Source organism: Phoxinus phoxinus (assembly GCF_949152265.1).
Source record: "Phoxinus phoxinus genome assembly, chromosome: 14".
Taxonomy (NCBI): Eukaryota; Metazoa; Chordata; class Actinopteri; order Cypriniformes; family Leuciscidae; genus Phoxinus; species Phoxinus phoxinus.
This window is the reverse complement of record NC_136889.1, coordinates 8,702,847-8,718,409: the sequence shown is the minus strand read 5'-3', so window position 1 is coordinate 8,718,409 and position 15,563 is coordinate 8,702,847. Positions and strand designations below refer to the sequence as shown.

Below are 15,563 nucleotides of genomic sequence, written 5' to 3'. Positions count from 1 at the left end.
AAAATACTAAATATTGATCGTTTTACAGAAGCGGGGATTGCTGGCGGTTGCGGTTGGCTGGAGTGAGACTGTGCGTTGGCGACAGGATTCAGATTTGTGCGATGAGCGTGACTGCCTTTGATGCTAAAGTGTTTGCGTACCTGTGTATGTTTCTGTGCATGACGCTCTTTCATTGCTTTCCCCTCCGTTTCTCTCCCTCCTGCTCTCTTTCTCTCTCCTCAATCCTGTAAAACACTCCAAACCAATAAAATGCTGTTGCATCTCCTGTCTAGCCTAGATTGAACAGGAGAAACAGGTGTGGTCTGTCTGTGATCAGCCTTGTTAAACACACACTGCAGCCCATGTTGATCAGAACGCAGACAGAATATCTGATTAAATCCATATTCCCTCGCCACACTAGAACGCACCCCAACAGATATACATGTCCTCTATTTCATCACCGCAAAATGCCAGCATGCACTATAGGAAACATGAGGATTTCTGCAGATGAAAAGTGTGCACACAAAAAGGTCAACACTATTAAGTGGATTAGCCCCGAAAAAGCTGCAGCTGATGAAATCACAGCATTCTTCTCCTCCCTAAACACCTGGCAAGTTACAGCAGGTGGTCGAGCTGGAGGTGCTGGCCAAAAAAAAAAGAAAAAAAGATTAACTAATATTGATACATCTGTACATTTTTCCATGGTGTTCCTGATAGGGGAGATCAGGGCAAACGAGCCACCGGGTAAGACAACCCACCGCTTGTTTCTAGGCGGAGGAATAGAGAGAGGCGAGAGAATGCTTCGGAAGAAGTAATCTATTCTGTCTGTCTGTGGTGAGGGACATATGAGTAATTTATGCCTAAAAATTAATTTGAGTTCCTTTCCAATTGAAATAGGTCAAGTGTTATGAGGACGTAAAAAAATAATGAAAGATCGTTCAGATGTTGTTGTGGTTGTAGGATAAGATGAGCCACTATTGGCCATATGATGCATAGGCTTACAGCTTAAAGAAATGGAACATTAAACAAAATTACGATGGTAAAAGAAACTTTTGGGTCAGTAAGAAAGTAATGAATGCTTTCATTCAGCTAGGACACATTCAATTGATCAAAAGGGACAATAAAGACATTTATTATGTTACAAAAGATATTGTTCTTGTCAAAAGTTACATTATATCTGTGGTTGTGATAATGCTACAGTTTGGCGGCACAATGTAGATATAAGAAACAACCACGGAGTGTCTTAAAGAGCCCCTGTGGTGAAAATCAAGTTTTTAATGTTATTTATATGTCTATGTGGTGTTTTTTATATGCTTTAAAACAAACCATGTGCAAATTCATCAGTCAACACCATTGCTGAGTATTTTCTCCTTAAAATTGCAGTGTACCAAAGACGGTCTTAAAAACGCTGTTTGAAACCTCTCCTGTTTCCAACCGTACCGTCACAAACACGTAACCAAACCCATCAACGTGCGGGGCGGGGCTTTTCTCCACTGCCTCAGTGATACTTTAAAGTATATAAGAAGATACTTTATAAAGGCAGGAGCCATCTTGGAAAACAGTCTCGACTAGTCGAACCACGAACGCCGTGCTATGTGAGCTGGTCGATAGGAATTACGTTTGGGAAATCTAACGTAGCACGGCGTTCGTGGCTCGACTAGTTGAGACTGTTTTTCAAGATGGCTCCTGCCTGTATACGCGTAATGTACCGTCTTTATAAAGTATCTTCTTATTAAACTGTCTGTACACTTACAAAGTTCTCAATGCTTCGGTTTGCATAGGGACCCTCATTATGCTACCATGTTAGTTTGAGGCTATTTTGAGCCTGGTTAGTGGTATTAACTAGCAATTTACTTTTACTTATTCTATGCCCCATATACACTAGCGTTATAAGAGAATCAGTTTTTAGAGAAAAAAACTCTTTACTTTCGATTATCATGAAACCGCGTCCCAGAGAACGATCGACTCGGTAATTACCCCTAGGTTCTTTTTCACCGGAATTGTCCTTTAAGGCATGAAGAAATTCATTTCACAGGATTTTTTTTTTAAGTATGTCTTTTTTAAACGATCAAAGATGAGTTTTAAGTAATAAAATTAAGAACTGCAGGGGGACTTTAAAAAACCCTCTTGAAAATCTTTTGGCAATTATTCCTTATACACACAGCTGTTCACATGTAATTGTCCAGGGAGACAATTTATGTTTTGACCACTGCATGCTGGGAAAAATGTGGCAGCACTTCTGCTCTTAGCCATCTGTTGAGTGGACACGACTCAGAATCAAATTAAATGCTGCCACACCTCTCACCTCCCGATGCTACATCTATCTCTCCAGAACTCTCGGTCAGTGGGAACATCACTCTGCATCACACTGACTAATGAACACTGATAACCCTTGAGGAGGACAGTGGGTAATCCCGGGAGCATGTTGAGGAAACGGGGATCAATAAACACTTCTTAATAACTGTCCATCTCTCTAACTGCTAACTCTGATGACCATTTGGTCAACACAGCAGTCCCCATGCAGCCTTTTTATCTTCATTGTCACGTTTAATTAACTGTAAATGATGATTTTATTATTTTATTGCATTTGTGTGGGGGAGAAGGTGCATTTAAAGTATGAGAGTACCACTGAAAATGTGTCTATTTTCTCATAAAAATAAATACAAATAATTATAAACAATTATATTATCTGAATAACAAACGTGTCCCAATTTTGCTTAATGGACTCCATTCATTTGTGTCAAATCTCAAAATAATGGAATGAAGCATGATTTCAGAATGATCCAAATCCATTTTCAATTGGTACGCTTCTTTGTTTTTAAAATTGTGATATCCTTTCTGTTTATTTCCAGGTTTCAAATTAAATCCCACATTTTCAATGCGCCCTCAGACTTTTGGACCCCGATGTATATGTACAAATGTATCGCCTACAGCACAAGTTCTTCTCGCCACATAGACTTAATTAAACTACTTTGTACACTTCAGTAATGGACAGCACCTGCACACAACAAGAGACTCGTTTTACATATAGATTAGCTCACCTTCTCAATATTGACACCATTTATCTCACCATGTTCTTTAACTCAAAAAGTTAAAACCGAAGGCAATCCCAGTAAGAGCAACAAATTCACTTTACCTACAAACCCATGCTATTTTGTCCAATCTATACAGTAGCCTCTACAAAGACAAGCTAGAAATGAGTTTTATTGAGTAAAATAGAACAAGGCAATAAGAACGAAATTGAGGGATCAGGGCAGTGAAGTGCCTTGTAATTGCAAACAAACCAACAGTTGAGCGCACGTGTGTGTGTGCGTCTGTGCGTGCATGCGTGCGCGTGCGTGCGCGTGCGTGTGTGTGTGTGTGTTGCATACTATCACAGTCATCTGACTGTCATGTAAACATGCTTTTAGCTGTGGTGAGGTGCTGTGGAGCCCATGCTAAAGCACAAAACAAATTAAGCATTTAACTCTGAAACAAATACATATATATCCAACTGTTTACATAGCTATAAATAAAGACATGTTGCCTTTTTTTCGTTTTTTAAATAAAGCTAATTATTAATAGCACCGACTAACCCAAAACCCTACCACTAGAATACAACTTTTGTCATTTCATAAATTAAATTAAATGTAATTAAATTAATAAATAAAAATTAAAAAAGCCATTGCAAACAAGCTTCTGATTAGTTAACTCTCGAAAAAATCCAATGTGTGCATGTACAGTTGGAATAGATTGAGGGCTATTGATTAGGGCAAATGAACAGAAGCACAAGTTCATTTTAGACACTTTGGCAATGTCCTTAAAGGATAATTCCGGTATTTAATACCTTGAGTCTATATTGTAGTTTGTTTTGGATGAACAAGAGTGGTGGACAACATTTTTTTGACAATGGTTCCTCTCTCGAGTTTTTGACTATAATAGAATTGGCCATGGACCCATTTAACATTGGAGTCAATGGGCATGTCCGAAAATCTCATTAAAACAGCCAATAATGTTTGTTTACAAAACTGTTAAACTCACCGAGTGGTTAGTGGTGTTCGTTGATGATTATAAACAATATATCGTCGCAATATATGATTCCAATCCGTCTATTTTGCTATAGTGGAACTATTTTTTCAGACACTTCACAACCGTGTATATCTGATGTTTATGTCTCGCGGGACACTCACGGTCACAGTCGAGTTCAACTTCATATTGCACTGGTCAGTGGTCACGTCTTGGTATCCTCGACCGTCAAACTCAAAATCGAGCGGGTCCTCCATAATCCACTTTTCATAATCCATGTTACAAGTAACAATTAATGAAGGTTTTGTTTGTTTATTTCGCGTACTCTCCCGGAGCACAGTTGCTCTGCTCGCTAGCCTTATGAGAAACGGAAGCGAGCAAAAAGACTACATCGACCAAATGTAAACAGCCCCCTTTCCGTTTCCGGTAGCGCATTTATATTAACGAGCACTCAGTCCTTCAACAGAATTCAATGGGATTTTACAAAATGACGAATAAAACACGACAGAAACTGTATTTCGCAACACTTTTTGTTTCTGGAACATCAACTAACATCACTAATCACTCGGTGAGTTGCACAGTTTTGAAAACTAATGTTAAAGGTTGTTTTAATGACATTTTCGGACATGCCCATTGACTCCAATGTTAAATGGGTCCATGGCCAATTCTTTTTATAGTCAAAAAAATGTTGTCCACCACTCTTGTTCATCCAAAACAAACTACAATATAGACTCAAGGTGTTAAATACCGGAATTATCCTTTAACTGCCCTAAACTTATATGAAGCTAATGATAAAGCTACCCAAGCCGAGCTGTTTAAACACCACAGGGGTCATATCATCATCTTCAGGAATAAAATGTGAATTCATTGTGACATATTCAAACTTTCAGAACTCAAACCTCTGTGTGAACTATATTGTCTTGCTAAATGTGACTATAAGGCATGAAGATAAGATAGTATGAACATTAACAACACTATTTTCTGTAAAGCTGCTTTAAAAACAATGCATGAAAAGAGCAATATAAATAAAACTGACTTGACTCACCTCACTTTTTTTTTTCTCATTTCACTTTTGTGACATATGGTTGGCTTAATTAACATGACCATCCATCAACACATCACATCAGCAATGCTTAGGGATTTAAAGAGAACCTAATGTTTTTTGTTTGTTTTTTATTTACTTTTCATTTAGGGTGTAATACAGACGTTTGTTCATGTGAAGCAGAGTTGTAAAAAGGGGGGCGCTGCAAGGCTAAGGGATAGTGTACAGTCAGCAGATTGTTATGCAAAAGAAACCTCTTCAGGGTGATAAAAGACACCACTGTGAAATTATTCAGCTTATTATGCAGCTACTTGCCACATAGGTAAATAATAGAACAAAATATTTTATTACCTCAAGACATCTTTCAGTAGCCGCTTGAGCGATCTGTTATCAGTTGTTGCTGTCATGGAATAACAGACCGCTAGATGGCGCAATTGAAGAATCACAATTGAGAATTACAGGGAGCCATGTACAAATATAAATTAATGATGCATGATTCTGCACTAAACATGGACAAGTTTGAGAAAGGACTGTCAGTGCCAGGCGTCGAATCCACTTCAAACATCACAACTACCAAAACACACTGTCTAAACCAGACGCGAGTGGCACAATGTGACGCAACAATAGCAAATAGAACCCATTACAATCAGTGATGCTGTCTACACTGGAAGCGGCACGGAGCGACGCGACAAGACAAATTCCCAACAGTAAACTGATGTCCTGTTCTTGGTGTCCTCCAAGCGCTTGTGCAAATTCTGACACAACGGACAAATGGATTTGCAATGTTCGCTTTGTCACGTCCAGTGTAGACTGTTTTTTAAAGACAAGAAAATATGACGAGACATATCTCACCCTCGGAATAGGTGATGAAGAGAGTAATGAAGAGAGACCACGGTGTTGCGCGGCTCAAAATGTTAGCTCCTGGCAGTATGCCTGCCCAAGTTAAGAAGACACCATTTAAAGGCTTTCACATCACAAACACAAAGAGTAGCTGTTGAAGTTGAGAAGTTGTAGTACTATATTAATTACAATGTTTAAAAAAAGTCCTATAGGATTTTGCAAGCAAGGTCATGTCTGAGAGTGTCTTTATGTGGGTGCATGTATGTGGGGGGCTTGAAAATATTTGTCTCTACAAAAGGGGGGCTCAGCAGAAAAGGTTTGGGAACCAGAACCACTGATGTAAACAATCTGCAAAGTTACCAAGCACAAAGTCCATGCCAAAGTAAGCTTCGGAAAAGGAGTCTCCAATAGAATACACTTGCCTCAAATATCTAGTTTATATTCCTGGCATTATTTCTGTAATGTAGCTACGTCACCATGTAACACACTGGCATTATACACGCCTGCTGGTCACTTTGGCTCACCCTCATACAAAGTTATAAATCTCAGGAGGAGTTTATATATATATATAATAAGTTTACATTCTTTTGCTTTATTCTGTATTGTGGTGTGTTCATTGTCAAATGTTGTCTTGTCTTTTGTAAACGGTAAATCAAAAGTTAAAGGAGATTTTTTGAGAGTTGTTTGTGAATTGCATTCCACAGCTAAAGTACATGTTTGAGGCTTCAAGAGTCTTTTGTGTGTAGTTTTTTTAAAGAGAAAATGTCTATTATGCAATCATACAGAACAAGTTCTTGATATCTTCCTTGCTTGTCAAACTGACAAAGCTGTGCTGTTTCATTTCCAAACCAACTACAAAGTGCTTGCTCACAATAGACACCTTCACTGTTATGACCGTTCATCAGCCTCCACAATATTTCATCCTTATTATGGACCAATCAGCATGGTGCATTTTGTAAGTCTGCTAATTACAGGCCAATCAGCTTAGTGCGTGTTGGTTAACCGCTCATTAGGAACCAATCAACTCAGTGTGCTTAGCTGAACTACCCACAGATCGTGCCACTTGTTGCCCTGGTTTGACCTATCAGTCCTTTCCATCAGCTCCCAATTGAACATGAAGGGATCAAAGTCGGAACTGTGTCAGGCATATCCAATGTGGCCCAACGTAATTATAACTGATGCCATGCCAAGCCAGCTGACTTTAGCCTTTGAATATAATGAGCATGGTGACAGCTGGCAGTACACCATATATGATACATATACCGGTCATGTTGCACAAGAGGTGATGCAAGCTTTTGTCTGAGTTCATATGCAATGAGAGGCTTTAAATGCATGTGAATGAGTTTGCTAGAAAGGATGCATGCAGGTTTCATTAAAACTCGCAGAAATAATGACACACTGCAAGTGAAAACAGGGATTCATAGGCGCAACATCATTGCAGTTGATCTGCACACACACACACACACACACACACACACTCACGGTCCAAATTTAACACTTGCCAAAACATCAAATATCAGCAAAAATAGATTTAGTGAGTAAACAGAACAGAGTTACTCTCTAGATGGTCAGTAACTTTCAAAGACTCAGCATCATAGAATAGGATGTTCATGTTGCAACACATTCTGCATTAAGCGCTATAGAAAGGTCAAAATCACACAAAGGTCCCTATTTTAACGATCTGAAACGCAAGTATCAAACGCGAAACGCAAGTAACTTTGTGGCCAGATATCGGCACAAATCTAAAATGGGTTGGTCTGAACTCATACATTACTCATAGGTGTGGTTTGAGCGTAACATGCAATAAACCAATCAGAACGTCATCTCACATTCCCTTTAAAAACAGGCGCACTTAATTGTTCCTTGGCAGATTGCTATTATAACGGCGGATTTGCCAGGTGCACAAATAGCCAAATAGCTAAATATATAATACAAATAGCTATTTTTTCACATCTTCATGGACACCACAATGATTTCCCTCGTGTGGTAATATTTTTCCTTGTAGTTAGGTATGGTTTGCAAAAATTGGAACTGCGGCGTCTGTGTAGATGAGAGAAGCAAAGTGTATGTGCGTTGTGCACACGCTACATTATGGCCAAGCATGAGCCCTTAAAATAGCACCTGAATAACACTTTAGACTAGATTTTTCCTGGTCTGTGGCGGAATTGTTTTCTGAAACTGCAAAATAGCTCCAGGGAACGTTTGCGCCGGAACACGCATCCTCTTTTCGCTGAACCGCCCCCCGTGTGCGCAAGTTCATTCCCTAATTTACGACGTGCGTCTGTGGAGGGAAAAGTCCACTGTGCGTTGGGTGCAAAATAGGAATAATACAAGTGTTGGTGTAAAAAGTCAATTGCGCTGGGTGCAAGATAGGGCCCAATGTCTTTTTGTGGTTTTACAGAGAGACAGAGACCGTTTTTAGATTGTATATGATGCTACAAGTGACACATTATAGATTAATAATCAGTTTGACCAGTATTTTGTTAATATTTTCCATGTTCTTTAATATGATATTTTTTTACTGATATGTTATGCCATCTGGAAGTTTTTAACCATAACACTCACAAGGATAAGATATATATTTTGTAAAATAAGGAAAACAAGATTAATGCCAAATGCAGTTCAATGGCCACCAAGAAAATGTATCACCAGTAGATTTTCTCTTTCCACCGGCCATTGCAAAAAGTTAATTTTGGACCCTGAACACACACGTTCAAGCCAAAGGCACATGTTGGCTCTACAGAGGGTTGAAGTTCACATATTCTCCAAGTCTCAGAAGACAGAAGGGACAGAAAGGCGACAGTAAACAGAACAAAACGTATTTCATTTCACACATCACTTTATATCCCCTCCCAGGCAGAGACCATCAGACCCTGCATTGTTGATCTGTATTCTGGTGGTTGCGGCACATGGACTCGATGAGAGTGTGAACCCTGTTCATTTGTATTCACGTGACTGTACCTCAGCCTCAATTCCCCCACATTCAACACCAGACTCCGTAGCACTAACAAGAAGTCTCTGCTTGCGAGCAAGGTGGTGGCTTTCTTCAGCGCCCTGTCAAGATAAAATCACTCCAGACAATCTCAGGCCTTTTCCTATTCCGCCTGTCGGTATGCCGCATGGAAGTCGTAAAAATGCCAGATTCTTTTATTGAGGCGCTGGTAATTGTCCCGGCAGTTTAATCGTGCCTTTACAAAAGACGGCGGAATGACGGACCGTTAACATAATGAGCGGCTCTGTCACCTCCTCCTGTGCTTCAGTCCTCTCTGCCCGTGTGTGTGTGCGCTTTCCTTTATCTACATCCAAAAAAGGTCTCCATTTCTTCTCTTTTCTTCTCTGCTCTCTCCAGATGATAGGGGCGGATCGGACATGCCGACTGAATGGATGACTGACTCTAAATGAGCTCACACCAAGGGTGCATATTTCAGATCTGACCAGACACATGCACACACACATATAGGCCTATACATATTGTCAGGTGTGCTAGATACGACACCAGAGTAGGACTGGGCGGTATGATGGCAGAAATGTGTCACCCGGTATATTCCGGTATATGCCGCAGTATATATATCTATAAGCACAGGGGCATGAGGAAGGAGAGAATGTTCATTTTCTCTTATGTCGCCTCTTTGTCTTTTTTTATTGTTTTATACTGTCTAAGAAATGAGTAAGCAGAGTTTCCACTTTCTGCATGGAGAATTGTTAGATTGTGTTAAAGGATTGTACATAATCATAACTTAATAAAAAAATGATTAAAGCACACATTATTTACAGATACGATTTTGAGTTTGTTAGGAAAAAGGTATGTGCTCAGCAAGACAACACTACTGCCAAAAAATCAGTAATTGTAGAGCTATAATTAAATAGTTAGAATGAAAAAAATGTACAGCAATATTGCTGAAGAATAACTCAAATGTCAGGGAATGTTGAGATTGTATAGTTCCTCTCAAAAGGTGAGAGTTTACTACTCAAGCCTCATTTCTAATACACACTCTCATGGCAATTATAACTATTTTAAGTTTTGGCAAATTGGTGGAGAATCCATATGTATTCGTATGATCCCATTCGTAAACTTTTTGTACAATCTGCTTACCACTTGGACCTTCATGGTTGCTTTATTTTCTAAAAAATTGTGTTTTCATACCAATCAACTTGTATGAGTACTTGCAAAACCACCAAGTCATAAAATATTTAGGTTTTCTCATGAGATTGGGTTGATTTCTACTCACTGAAAAGATTAACAACATAAAATGACTGCAGGCATGAAGCACTGCTGAAAGTTTAATTAAAAAGAAACTATTAAGTCAAATCTTGTGATCCTGTCATAACAAGATTCAATATTGTGACATGTTCCAACAGTATCATTCCAGACAGATCTAGATGTGTGAAAATCTATGATTCTGCTAAAATATCAAATATAAAAATACAAAGGTGTTTGTTAAAGAATGCGTTCACCCAAAAATTAAAATTCTGTCATCGCTTACTCATTTTGTTCTAAACTCATAAGACTTTAGTTCTTCTTGCAAACACAAAACATCAATTAAGATTTTTAATGAAACCTGAGAGATTTCTGTCCCTCCAAGTCCATGAAAACGAACTTTGATGCTACAAAAAGTTAATAAAAACATTGTAAATATAATCCATATGAATCGAGCAAGTCTTTAGTCTTAAGAAGAGACACAATCACTTTTTAAGATTTGATTTAGGCCTTTTTTTAGGTGAGAACCAATGAGATTTGTTGAGTATAGTTGGACTACCATTTACTACCAAGACTTAGATATTGCGATTGTATCGTTATCGTGAATTCTTTTGGCCATGATAACAGTGTAGAGAAAAATCTGATATCGTGACAGCCGCAATGTCAATACATTTGTGTTCTCTTGCAAATGGTTTGCGTTCCCTCGAGAAACTTTGCGTTAACTCGTAAAAAAAATTGCATTCTCCCAAGAAAAATTGCATTTGCTTGCAAAACGTTTATTATTAGCGACACAACACAACTTTTCTCGGGTGAACGTGTGACATTTTGCACGCGGACAACATTTTTTTCATACCAATGCAAAACATTTAAGAAATATAAGAGAAAAAGATAAATAATCAAATGAAATGCATCCTTAATTCACTAGACTACCCAAAAAGACATTACCACATGGTTATTATATGTAAAACATTTTGTTGTTGCATTTATGGCAATAATTGTTATACTTTTGTATATATTTATTATGATGATTCTCGACGTGCAATGATATAAGATTTTGGTCACAGCTTCCACCTTTACACCAAGTTCTGTACGATTGAGACACACAACGGCCCTGTCTGCACATCGCACATTAATGCTCATCTATCTTGCCTACTTATCCTCGGCTGAATCAAGTCAATCCCAGTCAATATTCACTCTGAAGGGACAGCTAATTAAAAAGTCACCCCAAAACCTCATGCTGAAAGAATAGACTAAGAGATATGCGTATAATTAGCAGGGTGAAGACAGAGAACCTGGACGGGCCAAAAGGGGAGAGGAGGGGCAGTTCGCGTTAATGCTGCTGAGAAACAGCAACCCTGCCAGAATAAATTCATATCCCAGCAAGGTGCAATGAACAACACCGCATAATGTAATCTGCCACAATTCAAGGTTACTAAATGTGTGGCTAACAAATTTATTCAATCCCCTATAAGAGCTTAAAGGGCTAAATGAGCATTAGTCTAGGAAAGGTGGAATTCATTTGCCTTACATGCATGAATTTCACACACTATTGTACATGTTGGAAATGACGTAATTACCACTTGTATTACTAACACTTTGAGAAAGGATCATTCGGATTTGCTCAAAGACTCCATCTAGAATGAACACTAATATATTGTGAAACTATAGGCTAATCATGCTTCTGATTCATATAACTTAATCATTATTTCCACGTGTGAAATGTATATAAGACTTGGTGGCAATGTGTCTTTAAATGATTACACTGCAACAAAACAGTTGACAAAGCCCATTAAAGTTTCTTCTTGGACTAGCATGGCTGTCAAAGTGAAGTGTGACACTGAAGGACACAACCCAATCATCGTTCACATTGCTTGTATCTCCCCTGTAGGAGAGGACGCTTCTAAGTTTGACCCAAAACATTTACTGTTATATATTGCATTTCTAAAAGAGGCAAAATGCACACACGCTGACTTCTGAGCGCTAAGAATAAAACGTCCTCACATGGGAAAGTAAAACACCTTATTAAGCATAATGTCTTACAGTAATGAAAGTCTACAAATGGTTTGTGTGTGGGTTACTATTGAGTAAGGAGACAGAAAATATCATCGGACAGAAGTCCAACCATGACAGAAAAACAAACATGCGAAAATCAGTTCAAAAGTGTCACTCTCCATCAATGACTGGATAAAATGTGCCTCTGGCCATCTTGCTGCATGGCGGCTATATGTCTTTCGTCCTCTGCATGTGAACCTCAGAGGGACAAGCGTGTGTGTGTGTGTGTGTGTGTGTGTGTGTGTGTGTGTGTGTGTGTGTGTGTTACACTGATGGTACGCTTAAGTATCTGCAAGCCTAGCTCTTAGACTAACTGAATGTCTGTTTTGATTTTACTCCTGATTTTAATCCTGTATCAATTTTGGCTTTTGGTTTTTGTTCACAGTCCTGTAATAAACCTGTTGTGGCCTATTGGTTGGAACAGGACCAATTCTGGCTCACTTGGCGCACTAGGCCAGATAACACCTTAAATCAGCTTAGTAGTTCATAATAATAAATATTTGGCTATAGTTATACAGTTTTCATATTCCCCGCAAGGAGAATATGAAAACCTAGGATTTGACCTAGGGTCAAATCCAGACTAAATATTTCATCTTTTTTTAATAAACCAAGCAAAATTGCAACTGGACTTGACAGATAATGCATCTTTGAGAAATAACATTTGTTGCAGATACACACTTTCATGAGATCGTGTTGGTAATAGAGAGCTTTGACATTTTGATAATAACTTGCTGATGTGTTCCACTGAAAAATGGGCATGTCTTTTGAAGCAAAATGCATGGATATGATGACAGAATTTCCTGTTTAAAGTAAATGATCTTCATTATTTCAGATAATCATCAAAGATTCCCTTTTTTGGGGTGGAAGTTGCATTCAAAATCCACTCAAAAATATGAAGGCGCAAGTTTGAATGGCATGCCGCCTCTGATGACGATAATGGCTTGTAAGAGACTATAGGACGAGTTTTCGTACCACACACCACCCATTCACTTTCTCAGTATCTCTCTCTTTGCTCCTGTTTAAGTTTGAATGAGTACTTGAAAACATTGTGACATTCACATTTATCTAATAAATGTAACCCATTTATATTCCATATTCAATGTGGCAATTTTAAATCTAAAAGCACTAAATGAAGCATGACTGTAGCAGTAATGCCTCAGCAAGGCTATTAAACATTATATCTAAGAGGGTAAAATAGAACTGTCATCATCAATCTGAGTTTTTTTCTCTTTCTCTTCTTCGCTCCAGCATGCCAAGAAAAGCCTCCCTTAAAACGTCTGCTTTCACCCTGTTGCCCAATGCACAAGCGCATTCTCTTGAGACTGACAAAACTAAGTCTCAGTGGAATACACAAATGAAACGACAGGACGACATGGAGACAGCTGCATGGGGTCTAGTTAGGTATCCTTCGCAAACGTTTTGACAAGAGCTCATGACTCCACAGTCTCAGGCTGCTGGCTCTTCATAATTCTTTAAAGCTATTTGCATAGCTGCAGTATAGGATGCGTCCTGCGCGCTACCTGCGGTCCGCGCGAGATGCCACGATGACGCGCACAGCTTGACGGACAGGGTGTCAGGCTGCTGCTTTAATGATGGAGCTAATGTGCCGTGAACTAGCGCATTAAATGCAAGCGACAGGTAATTTTAATACACACAAATAATGACATTAGCAGGTCGTCCGTTTCATTTGGTGTGCCAAACATGATAATGACACTTATGTGCGCAACTGACAATATCGTAAATCAAACCAGGAACAATGTCCTAACAGCTTAAACACCGCAACTTCCCGATTGAATAACACATAACAACATTACAATCGCAAAAGTAACAAGTTAAAGTTAAAATGCGGCGATACGGTAAAGATGATTCGTGCGTCTGCAGGCAAAGAAGGGATTCACCATTCCCTTCACATCCGCAACAGCTGCGACTGAGCTCATCCTCCGTTTACCCCCAAATCAGCAGAATTAATCGGAGGAAAACTCACCAAAAATTGCCAGCTGGAACAAGTAGAGCCCGATGAGGTCCATCCTGCTTAGAGCCAACAATCTTGAGGCAGTAAAAGACTTTCGCGACTGCCCGTGTCCACTGGCACCAAAGTTGTCCAGAAAACGTCGTACTGCGTTCAGTGCTGCTTTCCTCCAAACATGCGAGGCGCAATCCAAATCATTTCATAGGTACTGAGCACGTCGAGAATCATCTTTTATTCCCCAGCAAATCTGGCGCCAGATGAGGGAAACAGTTGCGCAAATCAGTGTCACGAAACGGCACTATTTTAATAACAAGTTTGGATGCTGCGTTGATAACCTCATTAGCACCCAAGACACTAATTAAAGAGCGGTGTTAGTCTTCCGGAATAAATTCGTCTGTTTTTCGTGTGATGCTGTGTCTCTGTCTAACTCTGAGCGCACGAGAACTGCACTGACACCGAATCACTGGACGCGCAAGAGCACTGCGCTCTGCCCTCCGACTCCACTGACAGCAGAGAAGAGCGAATGCAATTCAATGTTATAGTTCTTATTATAGTATATAATTAGTTATTCATTTCATAGTAGTTAATAGTTAACTTATTATAATTAGTACATTAGTAGTTAACTTAGTTATTATAAAGTAGCCTATATCAATTTTATTATTATAGTTATTACATTTATCATTCCTCACGTCGCGTTTCTTTATTACAAGATTAAAGTTTTCAAATACAGTGAAATATTAGAAAAATAAATTTCCTGGATTAGTGTTTTCTGTGGTATGCTAGAAGGTCACCCACATAAACAGGGAGAGAAAATGTAATTTTAAAGCTTTAAAAATTAATTATTCACTGATTCTTGACTTTACCTGCCTTTAGTTCTTAAAATAGCAACAGTTACACTAAAATTAATCACAGACAATGACTGATATTAACACATTTAAAAAAAAAAAAAAAAACTCTGTACAAATATAAAATATCTAAAAATATATACAGTACTGTATATATTAAATTGGAAAAAACACAGTGTTTTAAGTGTAATTTAAAGAGAAAATATTGTGCTAAATTTAAAAACATAATTTATATATGATAAGTAATTGTGCTTATAGTTTTGTCACAAATTATACAGAACTATTTCTTCAGATTATTTATTTTATTTACTTTGCTCTCTCACAGAGTTACAAAAAAACTACTGTGACAAATACTGTGAAAAATAAATAAGTAAACATAGAAGCCAGTGTTTGGACAGTGTTTTCAGTTTTTGGGTTGGTCCTCTAAGGAAATGTGATGTGCAAAAGTGAGTTTATCTTTATTGATGAAGATAAATAAGATAACGCATGTAAGAAACAGGAGATGTAAAATAATCCAAAATAATTCTGTGATACATAAACTTTTACTTTTCAAGTTGTTTAGGCTTTCCCCCCCAAGAATCAGTAAATATTTCTTTATTTAGTTTGTGTTTTATGGCACGGCAACAATTCCAT

General features: G+C 38.5%; 1 protein-coding gene across 1 annotated transcript in view; it reads right to left on the bottom strand.

Annotated features, from left to right (window-relative positions):
• gfra4a (GDNF family receptor alpha 4a) overlaps nt 1–14,590 on the bottom strand; it is a gene marked incomplete at its 3' end in the record, with an annotated part of 99,817 nt that extends 85,227 nt beyond the window's left edge. The window contains exon 1 of the mRNA XM_079635358.1: nt 14,101–14,590. Coding sequence (XP_079491484.1) covers nt 14,101–14,143 — 43 coding nt within the window. The 5' untranslated portion in view covers nt 14,144–14,590. The remainder of the gene's footprint in view (nt 1–14,100) is intronic.
• Nucleotides 14,591–15,563: the final 973 nt, after the last annotated feature.